General features: G+C 35.4%; 1 protein-coding gene across 3 annotated transcripts in view; it reads right to left on the bottom strand.

Annotated features, from left to right (window-relative positions):
• SLCO4C1 (solute carrier organic anion transporter family member 4C1) overlaps nt 1-14713 on the bottom strand; it is a 41702-nt gene that overhangs the window by 7675 nt on the left and 19314 nt on the right. The window contains exons 4-11 of one of the 3 annotated variants that reach the window (XM_039338637.1): nt 14255-14449; nt 12528-12624; nt 11422-11543; nt 9715-9821; nt 5783-5927; nt 3640-3835; nt 1629-1785; nt 574-718 (exon numbers count right to left, since the gene is read on the bottom strand). In XM_039338637.1, coding sequence (XP_039194571.1) covers nt 574-718; nt 1629-1785; nt 3640-3835; nt 5783-5927; nt 9715-9821; nt 11422-11543; nt 12528-12624; nt 14255-14449 — 1164 coding nt within the window. Of the gene's footprint in view, nt 1-573; nt 756-1628; nt 1786-3639; nt 3836-5782; nt 5928-9714; nt 9822-11421; nt 11544-12527; nt 12625-14254; nt 14450-14713 lie in introns of all 3 variants that reach the window. The other 2 variants (XM_039338636.1, XR_005556161.1) reach the window with 2 other exon arrangements.

Below are 14713 nucleotides of genomic sequence, written 5' to 3'. Positions count from 1 at the left end.
TGGAACAATTAATCAGTGTAACAACTTGCCTCCACAAGTTGTGGGTGCTCCAACACTGAAGGTTTTTAAGAAGAGATTGGACAACCATTTGTCTCAAATGGCATTGTGTTTCCTGCTTGAGCAGGGTGTTGGACTAGAAGACCTCCAAGGTCTCTTCCAATACTATTATTCTGTTATTTTATTATTCTTTTTGGTTACATTTTAACTCTTAGCTGTAGTCAGAAATTAGTATCTTGTTTGAATATATTCAGCTGAATATTTCAAACAACTGGACATCCCAGGACTTTTGTGGAGATCTACTGCTGATTCCTGCACCCCTGAATACTTTCCTCAGTGCTAGGATGCCAATTTAATTTCCCAGAATGCCCTAGCACCAGGAATCATATACATATTATGGAAATCATTTATATTCTCATATGCATATTACGGAAATCATTTTCTCACTGTACAAATAGTTTGGTGTATTTGCAAAATGATGGTGGAAAAAACAAGTTCATTTTTTTTAAAACAAATTCCTATACTGTATTGCATTTTACAATATTTAACACAGGATAAAAGCAGCATTATAACTACCTGAGAATGGCCACAGTTGTTGGTGTAACTGCCATAAAAGTAAAAACAACCGCAAAAAAGAAGAAGCTAAGGAACCAAGGTAGGACTTTGCATTTAGATTTACATTTTCCAGAAGTGGCCCCGTGGAAGGTATTCTGAATTTCAACTATGGGATTCATAACACAGGAACAATTGCTGTAGTGCTATAAATAGTACATTCAAAAATATAAATAAACAAAATAAGTAACTAATTTGTCCAAAATTAATTGAAAATTCATCTGACAGCAAAATAGTTTTTGAAAAGTTAGATATACACAGACAAATATAGCAAGACTGAATAACCAACGATTCAGCCAGTTGTAAAATAAAAATTGTTCTTATAGCAACAGAATTCTATTTCTAAATGTAAGTGGAACATTTGGTGATCATGGATCTACCTTCATATCAAAATATATTCAGCCAGTTCAATGGCCCTTAAATAAACCAATTGTACCACATCCAAATTTTAGCCATAATATCCATTTCCAAATGGATCTTATCTTTAAAATCCAAATAAGTATTCTTCTGTTCTCTACTTTGCATTTACTTAAAAAGAGAATATTAAGACTATATTAAGTTCCTGGTGTTTTCTGAGCTTGGTTGTTTTCCTGCAGATATTTTGTTACCAGGTTACAGGAAAACAATTAAGTTTTGATAACACCAAGAAGCCAGCAGTTCAGCACTGAGTTATGGATTATTCTCAGCTATTGGAATTAAGAATATAGTAGGTAAGAAGTGAAATAAAATGTTGCAGCTCTTAATAATTGTTCTTATTCAATGTTTAGTCCAGCTAGTCATGCCATTACTGAGGATAGATATTTCATTTGTCTTCCTATGTTTTCTTCTTATTGTCTGGGTTTCCTGTCTGTTTGTTTTATTTTTCCAAGTAGTCAAATTTAATTACTGACTTGCCCAAAGTTCAATGGACTGCTAATGATACATTTTAAACAAGATACATGTCTAAAGCATTTTTAACATTCATAACTTAGATCTGCTGTAGAGTGAGCATCCTCTTTTATAACATAACATGGTCATACCTTCGTTCCATGCTTCTGAGGAACAATAGCAGTACATCCTGCATAACATGGAGAAAAATACTGGACTTCATCTGCACCACAGATGGGCAAAAAATCTGAACGCAAACATCTACAATGGGCATTGCAGGGTGCTGTTAAGTTTGATAACATGCCTGTCCTGAAACAGAGAAATAATATATACATGACATAAAAAATAAACTTTCCATAATAGCATGTTTTTATTTATTAATAACCATGAACAATTGGAGCTAAATATTTCTAAATGTCCGTGCAAGGATTTTTTAAAAATAAAAAAAATCTTATATTCTTCATTTTGTAAAGAAATGGGAGACCACTGAAGTTCATGGAAGTGGTTTCTAGATAGCCCTTGAGTTATGATGCCAATTGAGACTGGAATTTTCATTGATAAGCAATGCGGTCATAAAACAATGTCACATGACTATACCACTTAGCCATGACCATACCTATGGTTGAATTATTAAATGACCATCTCTCACAATTTCCTACTGGCTTCCAACCAGTGGACTTCCAGAAGCAGCATCCATACAGAGAACCGGTTGTTCACATATTTGAATCCCATCACTGCTTCCAACAACCAACTTCAGTGAAGAAACCACCAGGAAGCTGCAAGTCTCAGGCAGTTAGCAAGCAGGCCAGCAAGTAGCTGGTGGTTGCTGCAACGTGGGCTTGAGAGGATGAATTGATGGCTGGGAAGGTATGACCCTACTGAGGCAGAGCCTGGGATGGCTAGAGTTGGGTGGAAGAGGGTGCATAAGGATGTGCAAGTGAACAGAGGGAGACAGTACAAGCACAGCAAAGTTCATGGAGAGGCTTAAGAGTGTGTGGGTTACAGGGGAGTCATGACCTGAGGACAGTGGAGGTTCTTCTGGATGGAGTAGAGGGTGTGAAGGTGGACGAGTGGCTAGGGAGGTTCAGAGTGAGTGCAGCAAGGCTCAGGGAGAGGGTGTGGATAGGAGAGACTTACCTGAGCAATTTGCAACCCTTCCTTTTTCCAATAGGAAGGCTGGCAAGGAAAGTTGCAAATGGTGATCATATGATCACAGACCACTGCAACTGTCATAAGTATAAGCCAGTTGCCAAGTGCCCAGATTGTGATCACATGACTGTGGGTCTACAGGTAGTCCTCGACTTACAACAGTTCATTTAGTGACCGTTCAAGGTTACAACAGCACTGAAAAAAGTGACTTATGACCATTTTTCACACTTATGACCATTTCAACATCCCCATGGTCATATGATCAAAACTCAGATGCTTGACAACTGACTCATATTTATGATGGCTGCAATGTCCCAAGGTCATATCGTTACCTTTTCTGACCTGCTGACAAGAAAAGTCAATAGGGAAGCCAGGTTCACTTCACAACTGTGTTACTAACTTAACAACTGCAGTGATTCACTGAACAGCTGTGGCAAAAAAGGTCACAAAATGGGGCAAAAATCACTTAACAAATGTTTCACTTAGCAACATAAATTTTCGGCTCTAATGTGATTGTAGGTTGAAGACTACCTGTATTGAGACAGCCTTTGAAGACTTTGAGGACTGATGATAATTACCACCTGTTCAGCTTAGAATGGATGCTGAACAAGGAATTGTTAACTGAGCAACACCTGTAGTGTCACTGGGAGAATGAATGAGGACTAATTTACAAAACAAGCATGTGAATGAAAAGTGAAGGATTCACAAAGACAATAAGGTCTGATGATGTACAATGAATAGTTGTATTGTTTTATTTGTCTTATAACTTGCCCTGCTTTTTCTTATTTGTTTTCCATGCTTTGAATAATATCACTTTTACTAGAAAGACAATGTGATGAAAACATATTATGTATACTGTTTTCATCAACATCAATATGGGCAATTTTGATTTTATGTTTCATTATCTCTGAGATGTATAAAAATATAAAACACAAAATGAATTCTGAAGAATGTTTAATCAGCATCTTGTGTCCTATTATATATTTTAACATATACTTTTAATCATATACTTACCCATTATAAGTTTCAGAAACACCAGCAAATGGTTCATTCCCACATTTAGCAATTGCAAACACCAAGTTTAATAGCAGTGCTATAGTACAAGTAACAATAATAAACTTGATTATAGTTTTGCAATTCATTTGGAGCTTAGAAACTAAGGTACCACTAATGATTTGGCCAAGTGCTGCTCCTGGGATTAAGACAAGTCCTAAAAACAAAATAAAGGAAAATAATCAAAGTAATAATTTCACTTAAAATAAAACAATAAATATATTCACTACTAAAAAGAGAACTAAGCATGGTTATTTTATTGTTATGGTAAACAGTCATTCTTTTACTTTTCTCTCTCTTTGCATGTTTTATTTTTATGAAATTATTATGAATTTAAAAAAAGAAATGGGTTTGGAATGCTAATCTGTGAAAAAAATACATTTTACTACAGTTACTTATATAGCTCTGGTCACACGAACAAGAGGACTTTTAATTACATGTGGAATTAGATGTTAAGAGGAATAAAAATACATGCACCAATATCTTCACTGTTAAATAATCTTTAAATACTTATTAAATTTATATTTCAGAGTTTATGAGTTTTATTACCACAAATAAATTTTATTTTTGCTCTCCATGTCCTTGGCTACTAAAGTTTCATTTCATATAATGATGCCAATTCACTTAACTGGTTGTGTCATGAGATATACATGTGTAAATCAGCTTTCAGACATAAAATGCCAAAGGTTGTACAACTCTGATCCTCTGTGATCACGTCTGTACTTGTTCCCTGCCTGGTATGTTCTCTCACTCAATAACATGTTCCTGATTTTAAGTACAACAAAGCAGGTGGAAACAGCAGCTGGAGGCAATTCCAGGCTCTTTACCTTCCATTCAAGATGGCATCCTAGTAAAGCAATTATTAATCAAAGATCTCAAACGATGAACACAGCACTGAAATTCCATTTTACAGAAAGCTTTTTGGTTTGTTCAGGTACTCAAAAAAGATCAGCTGGTGGTTCACAAAACCAGATATGAAAAGATGGGTTATTGTCATCAATAACCATTTGTTTTATTCAATATTATTATTTTGCAGATGGAAATACCTATAGTGGATTTATGCATCCTAATTACTACCAAACCTGGTTTTTCTTAAATCTACAGTTCTTATCTTATCAACCTTATCAGAGGTATGTTATTCATTTGTACATTGTAACCTGATGTGCAAAATAAGTGTACTAAATCTTGCACGTTTTGCTTTACAATGCTAAAAATCATTTGCAAAAATAAATGTACACGCTCCCAAATTTTGTCAATAATAATAATAACAACAACAACAGCAGCAGCAGCGTATGGTGTTGTCACATTAGCTAGGAGACCACAGTACTGTTGTAAAGTAGTAGTCTGGTTACCACCACCAGAAAGAAAGACAAGTGGCTCTTCCTACAGAGTCACCAAAGGCCCCCTTCCCTTCCCTGGAGCCCCCTTTCAAACAGTCATCACAACCAGGAAGTTTCAAGAGCCAGCAAGAATCTGACTGTCTGCATGGAGCACCAACTCTTCTCCCCACTGAAGTGATAAAGTGAGATGTACTTCTTTGTGGGAAGCCAATCCAAATAGAAGCCACAACAATTTATGTTGCATTCTAAGAGACACTACCTTTCTTTCTATTTTATACTGATTTGAGTTGATCTGCTTAGCAGTTTCTGACTTTTTTTTTTTATAAGAAACTGTATCCTTTTCCCAATTTGATTATCATAAATGGAAAGGCAAGCTTGGAAATAAATATTTAAACTAATTCAGAAAAATTGTTACACCATAAAACAAAAACAAATCTGAAATTGTTAAGTCCTACTTAAAACATTCTATCAACTGAGGATCCAGGTTTCTTTCACTCCCCACCCTGAGTCAGTGCCCCTCAGAGGACAATAACCTAAAGAACAGAAAATATTGCTTGGATTCCCAAATTATTCTGATTAATTTATTAAAGAAAACAAATTTTACCATACATAAAATTCACGGAATTCAATAAGATATTTTCTAGTAAAACTCTTAAAACTCCAGCCTTTCTTTTCATGGTCTAGTTTTCCTTTTTTCCAAGTATTAAATCCCATCATCAACCAAATTAAAAGGGTGTTTGTGTATAATGAAGCAAATACATTACCTCCTAAGGTAGCTGAATAGCTAGATGTAAATCCAAACTGATTTTCTATAAATTTAGGCAAGAAAGTTGCAAAACCAGTAGCGACTAAAGCTTCTAACGCAGCTGCTATTACAAGATACATCAACACGGGATTCCTCAGCAGCATCTAGAAGAGGAGGTTTGGTTAAGTTCTCCCTACATATTTTAGTTAGACTTCTTAAATCAATATTATGTTGCATACATAGTACCTGCTCAGATTATTCCACAAAGAAATTTATCTAGTTTTTCAGAATAAATGTTCATTATAACATTAGTTTTGCTGTTTTTTCAATCTCTTATTTAAAAACTGTTAGAATTGTTTATTCCCTTCTCCATCTCTTCAATGAAAAAGAAGGGCACATTAAGAAGAAGAAAAAACGTTCTTAGTGGACTTTTTTGGCCAGAAGACTCCAGATCTAGCTATTATAATGCTGATTTATCCAATTATTTGAATCTATATCCTGAGCTTCAGCTAGTCAAATTTGGTTTGAGATTTGGAATTCATTTAAACCAATTGGAAAAGCTTCCTAGAACTAATATTTACCCCATTTTCATGACTACCTTGGAAATATTTCTAAGCCTGAATAAACTTTAGAAACATTCTATTCTTTTTTTTAAAAAAAAAAAATCCCTCCTGCTAATCAACTACCCTTTTTGTTGATTTTTGGCATATCTGAGTCATTATTTTGGCTTCCGTTATCCTGTCAAGAGATAAAGATGCCAAGATACAAATGAATAATGCCTAATCTTGGCTTTTGAACAACTTAGCACAGGGTGGCCAAATAGAGGCAGAAAAAGACAGGGTTTCTGACTGAAACACTACAGAGACAGCACCAACCCTCAACCAACCCACGCAAGTCCCCCACAAAACAGTAGTTCACCTCCTAATGACCCTGATCTGATGTAATCTTCCTATCACAACACCCATCACAAGATTCTCACTGATGATTCACACCTGACCCATCACAAGACCCATCACAAGACACTCACTTGACACACCCACATCTGAAACCCTTGTAAACAGAAGAACACTGACATTGACATCCCCTAAACTCTGCTGAAGATGTTACCTAGCCTGGTGGTAATGAAATGTTCACAAATCAACCCAAAAGCTCAGAAAACGGAACCTTCACTCTCATCCTACACCCGAACTACAGATATTTGCCACTATTGCAAACACTATAGTTTAGCCAAGTTTTTCTTAGCATCCATGACAATAATTCCGCACAAATGCACAGACATACATATATATAAAGAATTGCATTAGCTCAATATTTTGCTATTCTTCCTTCCTTTTCTGTTTGGTTTTAAAAATTCAGCAGGTCATGGGTTTTAGATTTATCACAGTCCTGACAAATCTCTTAGAACAGTGTCAACTGTTTCATCAAACAAAGTGTTTGCTTCAGAATTCAAATATTGAAATGTGTAGAAATCTAGTTCATAGGCCACAAATATGTTGTAGAAGGTTTCTTTTTATAAGCATACAAAGTGTTTGGCTGGATTGACACCAGTGCATGCATGAAAACAAAGAAAAATGTTGGTTATTCCCTCATCTAGTCACAGCATACAGACTGAGCCAGGATATCATATTAGGTGGAATTACCCCCTTGTAATAACTTAGTAAGATTAAGATATCATTGCCTGGTTTTCTTGAACAGAAGCTTTAACTGGCATCTGTTGCAGTAAGAAATCATCATGATGGTGTCAACTTCTTTCTGCTTGTGCTGAAGAAAACAGCCAACACAGCAAATGGCTATGATTTCTCTCAAGGTTTACAGGGGCATGGAAGGGAATGAGATGAAACTGTCAACCTCATCCCTTAGCTGGTACTTAATTTTAAAATCATTTAATTTAGTATCTAACTGGCCCTCAAAAAGTTGTGAAAACAAACATTATTAGCTACTGATGAGTGGCCATAAACTGGAAAATAGGATAGTGACAGACAATTAGAGCTGTTAATGTAATCTGCAAAGATATACTGGGTATTAAAAGTTATTATTCATGGTTAATATGTTTATCCTTTTTTATTATACTTTGTTTTCAAATAATGTGTCTTGGTGATCAAATGCCCATTTAAAATAAAAGAATAATTGAATTTTAGAGCTGCAAGACATCTTGCGGGGGGGGGGGGAGATATTTAGTTTTGTCTTTGGCTTAAAGCAATCTTGCAACATGCCATCCTTAAATAAAGATGGACTTTATTTAAATGCCTTGCAACTTTCTGAGGCAATTTATTACTCTCCAACTAGATCTTTCCATTAGGAATGTGCTCTAATGAAGAACAACTATATTCTTAATGCTGACTCCTCTGGAATATGCCAGAAGTTTGGCCTCATGTTTGATTTGGTTTCAGATCCTTTATTTTTTTTTTTTTAAAAAAAAAAGAGGAACAAATTATATCTGCAAGTAAGTTCTAGGTTCTAGCATCATTTTGATTTCCAAAAATACTTCTCGACCTCGTATTAGCCCTATAGGCATGCTTAGGAAATAAGAATGGATGACTGCAGTGCTTTGTTTGGAAGTGTGACTACTTCCCAGAATATATATATATATATATATATATATATATATATATATATATATATATATATATATATATATATATATATATGTTTTGAGTTGATAGGGTTTGATCTGTGGGATGACAGATAATGGGAAACAATCTCACCAGAGCTTTGTTCTTTTTCTTTCTTTTTCTTTTTTGTAGTTAATGAGTATTTTGTGATGGGACACATCACTGTGGCAGCTGTTTTTTATAGCATACATATATTGCTGAAAATCCAAACATCTATCACCTCAAAAGAAGTGTCTGTCCCTAGGCAGGAAACTTGTGCTTAAACCTTTCAAACAGAAGGAATTTGCATCCTCCTCAATAATCCGTGCGACAAATAGGCTTTGCTGTTGGAAATTTCTTCTTAAGATTTTGCCAAATCTGCTTCCCTATTAATTCCATTCATTGGTTCTAGAGCTCACTCCTGGAATCATATAAACAACTCTTTTCCATCTTCAGACATTTGAAGGTCACTATCATGTATCCCTTAATCTTCTCTATTTAAGTTTCACCAGTTCATCATATATCTCATTATTCTATTCAGCAATCACTTTTGCCTAAACCTCAGTTACACATGAAATATGACTGTGGGCTTGAATTATATACACACATATACAAAGCTGTCTTAAGACCTGAAGAAGCTTAGGAGCAGCATGTTCATTTCTTTCTCAAAGCATCTTACACTAATATAATTCTCCTTTCAGTCATTGCTCTTTGGCTACTAAAAATCAATATTCAAATAAGAGATAGTAGCATAGGTGAGGAAATCTATGCTACTGAAATTGATGTTTGATTCCGATGTTCGATTGTTCGTTTGCAGCTGGGGAAGGCAGAATTAATAATTATGTCTAGTTTAATGAAAAGAAGGACTGGGGGTGACATTATAATGTTCTAATATCTGAGGGGCTCCAGAAAGAAAAGGGGGGTCAATTTATTTTCCAAAGCACCTGAACACAAGACAAGAAGCAATGGATGGAAATTAATCAAGGAGAGAAACAAATTAGAACTAAGGAGAACAATGGATCAGTGGAACAGGGTTTTCTCCAGAAGTTGTCAATGGTCCAACATTGGAAGTTTTTAAGAAGACAACATAGAATGTTATAGAGTCTCCTATAGGGTTGGACTGGAAGACCTCCAAGGTCTCTTTCAACCCTGTTATTCTATGTTTTATGAGATTATATAATCGTATTGGTTTGAATGTAAAGTACTGACTGATCTAACCATTTCAGACATTGAATAATGCTATTAAGCTTGTTGCATTCTGTTAATGAGGACTTGCAAGTATTATTGACACCATGACACCCAAATGTGGTCAGATTTAAATTAACTACAGATATTGATTTGAATGTGTTGTTTTTGTTACCCAAAGAATCATAAGAAAGTCCTTAATACTCTTCCCAGTATATTCACACATCTGTTTTCCGTTATGATGTGCTTCAGAAATCTTCTCTGCTCGTATTTTGCTTGTACCTAGAAGAAGAAATAATTTACTTTTGACAAAAGACAATTGTAATTGCAAGACGTACACACATTTTGTGGAAATCAGCTGTAATTTTAACTTCAGTAAATTTGTCTGCTTGGACACAAATCTGTATTCTTTATGATTTCAAAATCATTGTTCTGTCAGATATTTTTCACTTAAAATAGTTTCATCCTCTTGAAGAGGATGCAATAACAGGGTTACCAGACTTCTAGCAAAATAGTTACCATGGGGCAAGCTGGGCAGCTAAACAAAAGGAAGACATTCCTCCTTTTTGTCTTCATGTCCTTTGTCGGACAGGCATAGCCTTAAAATTAAACAATGTCAGGCTTTTTAAGTATCTCTTCCATAGCAACTTTTCTCCATGGCACGGTGCTTCCTTAATAAGTGCTAAGGGCAAGTTAAAAAGCTCTGTTCTGTGACCTTAATTAATTGAAGAGTACTTTCGAGCAAGCTTGCTCTGCTGCCAGAAATTGACAAGACTTTAATTATATACTGAAGGCTTTTGCCTACTAACTGACTCTGGTACATTTCTGCCATTGGAAAACCTGATACTGGAAAAAGTAAGATCCTATACATATACAATTAGGGGGTGTTATTTTATATTATTATTTTATTTTTTGTAGATTTGCATTGCAATTTTTGTTTACAGATGGTAAGAAAATTAAGCAGTTAGTGTGTCCTCCTTTTCACCCATTTGTCTTTCTTTCCAATTGTCTAGGTCCTCCTTTGCCTGTTCAGATCTCTAGTATGTTAAGGACAAATAGTTTCAGAAAATCAGTCTGTGGCATGAAGGTAAAAAGATATATAAGAAGATATTTAAGTTTGTTGAAAGCAGATTTTAGATTGGAATCATCATAAGTCATTATTATAAATGTTATAATAACGTTCATTCATACCAGCTGTAATGAAGTAGGATTGGCTAATATCCAAAAATGGATTGAATTTCTCTCTCCCTGTTCAACCGGTTTTATCTATTGAAAAGTAGAAATGGGGATTTCGAAACAAAGCTTTGCCTTTAAGAACTTTGATTTCGTGCCACAGTAAAATTCTCCCTTGGCTCAAGACATTATGAAAGGACTTTTTCTCAGATCTTTTTGAAAGACTGATTCTTGTGATTTCTTTTTTTCAAACATTGATTAAAGAATAAGATATTTAAAAAGGATCTTTTCCTCAAAGATTGAAAGACTACCAAGTTTTTCCTCATATATCCTTATTTTTATTGCTATTCAATACAATCAGTTTTTTCATCTTTGTTTTAGAAATAAGTCCACATCCAAATGATCAAAGTGTTCCTCTTAGCAATCATCTTCTCTTTTTTCTTTTTTCCCAATGTCCCTCATAAAATTACACTACTGCAGTAAGAATAATTTAAAACTGTGATGAGCTATATGAAAGTTGCAAATTCTAGAATATTTATTGCAGTAATCATATTTATTTATCAGAATATTTATTGAAATACAATTCAGCTATTCATTCATTCTGTACTGTTTTAGACTATAACTTTAGGAATCCAAACAACTTATCTAATGCTCAATGTTACAGTATTCTAGTATTACACTAGTTCCTTATTTTAGAATACTTATTTACCTGGCAAATGCTTTGGGAAATATGAAAATGGTGCTACTAAAAGGCACGTAGAGAAGCTGCATATCACAAAGGCTATCCACCAAGCTCCAACCCAGCGTGGATCTTCTGGAGTGAGGTCTACACTAGAATAATATTATTTAATGAACACATATTTAAAGAAGGTATTATGAACTAAACAACAATACCTTTTGCAAAGCCATTCTGTATGATAAAATATACATTTTAGCTTATTTATTACAACTATGCTGCCTTCTTCCCACATTTATGCAGTTATACAAAAATAATTATTACTGTTTTACTAAATAGAAAATTGAATGTATTTCAGGTAGTAATGAGTTCAATCAAGTATTATTGTTCAGGATTATAGAAAGCTTGAAAGAGTGTTTTGTTTCAAGGAAGATTCAAAAGTAGCACCACTTTATAACCTATGCATAGTAATATGAGCACCCTACTTATGAACGTAAAGCAAAAGAGAACAGCATCTTTGCTCTCTTTTTCTTCCTCAGAGCTCAACGTACAAGAAAAGGCTTTGAGAAATCTACAACACTGACTGAAGTGCCTTTAGAATATGTAGCTTTACCACAAGTTGTGGGGTTGATTACAGTGCACATTGATGCTGCCCAGTCTGGAGCTACCTTAACATGTGTGAAAGGTCTTCCTTTCCCAGCCTAGAAGGACCTTAGCCAACAGTGGAGAAAAGAAAGCTAAGAGGATCCTTCTCCCACAGCAGAGGCCCAAAGAGGCCTCAAGCAACCAGACTGCTTCAATGAAGTAAATTGGTTGGCCTTTCACAGCACAAATGGCTTCATGCATATCTCTTCACATAAACCCCTTCTAAAGATAAAACAATCAAAATCTACATCTATCAAATTGACTAAAAATTGCTCATTACTCATTACTGCTCTGGTGTTCTAATCCAGGTTTCCCAAATACAAATCAGTGATTATTTTTTTAAAAAAACCCTCAACCCCCCCCCCAACCAAACAAACCCATTAAAATTATTATAGGTAACTACAATATATGTATTTCTGTAGTAACTATTAAGAAAAGGCTTTTCGAAAAATGTATACTCTTATTTATGTAGATGAAAAACAAAATATCCTTGCCTTATATTACGATTGAAATCAACATAGATATTCAGCAACTGTCCTCCTAAAACATAGCCAATGGCAGGACCCAGCAATGACATGGCATATCCAATTCCTGAAGGGAAGATAATAGTTTGCATTTTGGAAATTGAGCACAAAAATACATGTTGGATCCCATATCCACGGTATAAATGTGTAAGGTAATAAAAGACTAAGAATGTTAAGTTCATGCATCCTAAGTAGGTTACCCTAGGGAAGATACTGTTTAGAGTCAGAGGAGGATGGCCCAGCTTCCAGATGGTTCTTCTTCCCAGCATACCGTCTCATTTAAAATGCATTAAACATATAGCTAAAGACAAATGATGCAACTTATCTTCATCACATAAATGTTATTATGGTACATTCCAGACACTGAGCTCAACCTAATTCTAGTCTGAACCCTGGTATATGGTCTCCTGCTTGAGCAAGGGGTTGGATCTCCAAGATATCTTCCAACTCTATTATTCTGTATTCTGTAGTCATTAGGAAAATGTTTGGAGACTGAAAGGTGGGATATAAATATCTCAGATTAAACCTATCAATTCTTAATGAATCATCAGGGGAATGCTTCTCCATTTATCAATTGTGTCATGAGCTCTTGTTGACACCTGATCCTCATCTGAAGGATAACTCCAAAAATTCCAGATACTGTTCAGGGGAAAGAGATGATTTGGGTTAATAAACTTCTTTCAGATTCTGTGCATCCTTTGCCAGAAGGAGATAAAAATGCAGAAAGACTTCCTTCAGTTCACCTGCTGGGGTGGAATGCACAATATTCTTAGTGAAGAAGAATGGACTTCCCAAAGCTTCCAACTTCCTCTAGAAGGCAATAACTCAGAATATACTGAAGGAACTGAGACTTCCTTCTCTTTCACAATTTTTTCCACCTTTTCTGACTGCCTTAATGGACCACCAAAAATTTGCTTTCTGCCACATAGGAAATTTTCCATGGGTCCGCATTAATGAATGATGGGTCTAGTTGTCACAGTTGATACATTTGTTATTCTTGCTGGTTATTCATTTGTAGTATTCACATGCTGTTATTCTGTGTTTAAAATGATTATGAGGCTGGTTGCGGCTAGGCAAGAGAAAGGGAAACCAAGGTCAACACTGCAGGAGCACAGTATCTGGTTTTTATCTACTGATTTGCACAGATGAGAAGGAGCAACTGAAATATGACAAGGAATTCTTCCAGGCTCCCAAAATAGGAACTAAGTGCCACCCCACTGACCAGAAACTATAATCCCGGTGCAAGTATTAAACTAAATGCTTGTGGTTTGAAGTGGGTAAGCAGCATCCTCAAATTCCTTGCATATTGAGCATATAACGGTATGAAGTGGGAAGGTGTGCATAGATGAATGTTCAAATCACTTAGATGAGCATTTGGTTGGGAAGTTCCCAATGTGGGTAGGTACTGACTTTTAAGTGTATTCAGTATAACATACTTACAAAGCCTCTTCAGGTCTTTGTGCTGATCATGAAAAGGGCTGAAACTCCCTTTCATGGGAACTAAGACCTTAAGAATAAGGTCATACCTCCAAATACTATAAGCAACTGTAAGCAAAAATACATCCTGTAGGCCAACCAACTAAAAATCTTACAAGCAGTTAAATAAGCAAATAGAAAATACAAAAAGATATTACCAAACTTGCTAGATGCTGAAGGTAAATTTGGCATTTCAAGAAATCAAAATTAATGTAACTTACCTATATAGACTGAAGCTTGGTGCTTTGGGACACTATCATCGATGAAAGTTGTGCCCAGTGTGTACAGAGGAGTTCCACCTGCTCCTAAGAGGAACTGACCCAGCAAGAAAACGTAGAAGTAGTTGGAAAGTTTTGATCTGCTGCCAGGGCGGCAGGAGATGGTTTGGCCTCCAGAAAGAGGTACTGGACAGATGTCTGGAAATACAGGAGCAGTAAGTTAGTAGAACTTTTTTATTTGTTAGGAGAAACTGTCGTCTGTTTGCAATTGTTTGAAATAAGTCTACTGGGCCTAGGTTGTAAAAATCTAGCTAACAGTAACAAAGAGTTAAAAGTTTGTTATCTCTTTGCTGCCATCTAGTAGCTATCCAGATTGTCCAGAGTAATTATATAACCCACAATCAGAACAGTCATAAGATTTCAAAACTGCTCCAAAGTTTGAAAACTATATAGAGACATTAT

The sequence above is a fragment of the Crotalus tigris genome, unplaced genomic scaffold (genome assembly GCF_016545835.1).
Source record: "Crotalus tigris isolate CLP2741 ecotype Arizona unplaced genomic scaffold, ASM1654583v1 scf7180000017710.2780689, whole genome shotgun sequence".
Classification (NCBI taxonomy): Eukaryota; Metazoa; Chordata; class Lepidosauria; order Squamata; family Viperidae; genus Crotalus; species Crotalus tigris.
This window is presented reverse-complemented; position numbering and strand designations above follow the sequence as displayed.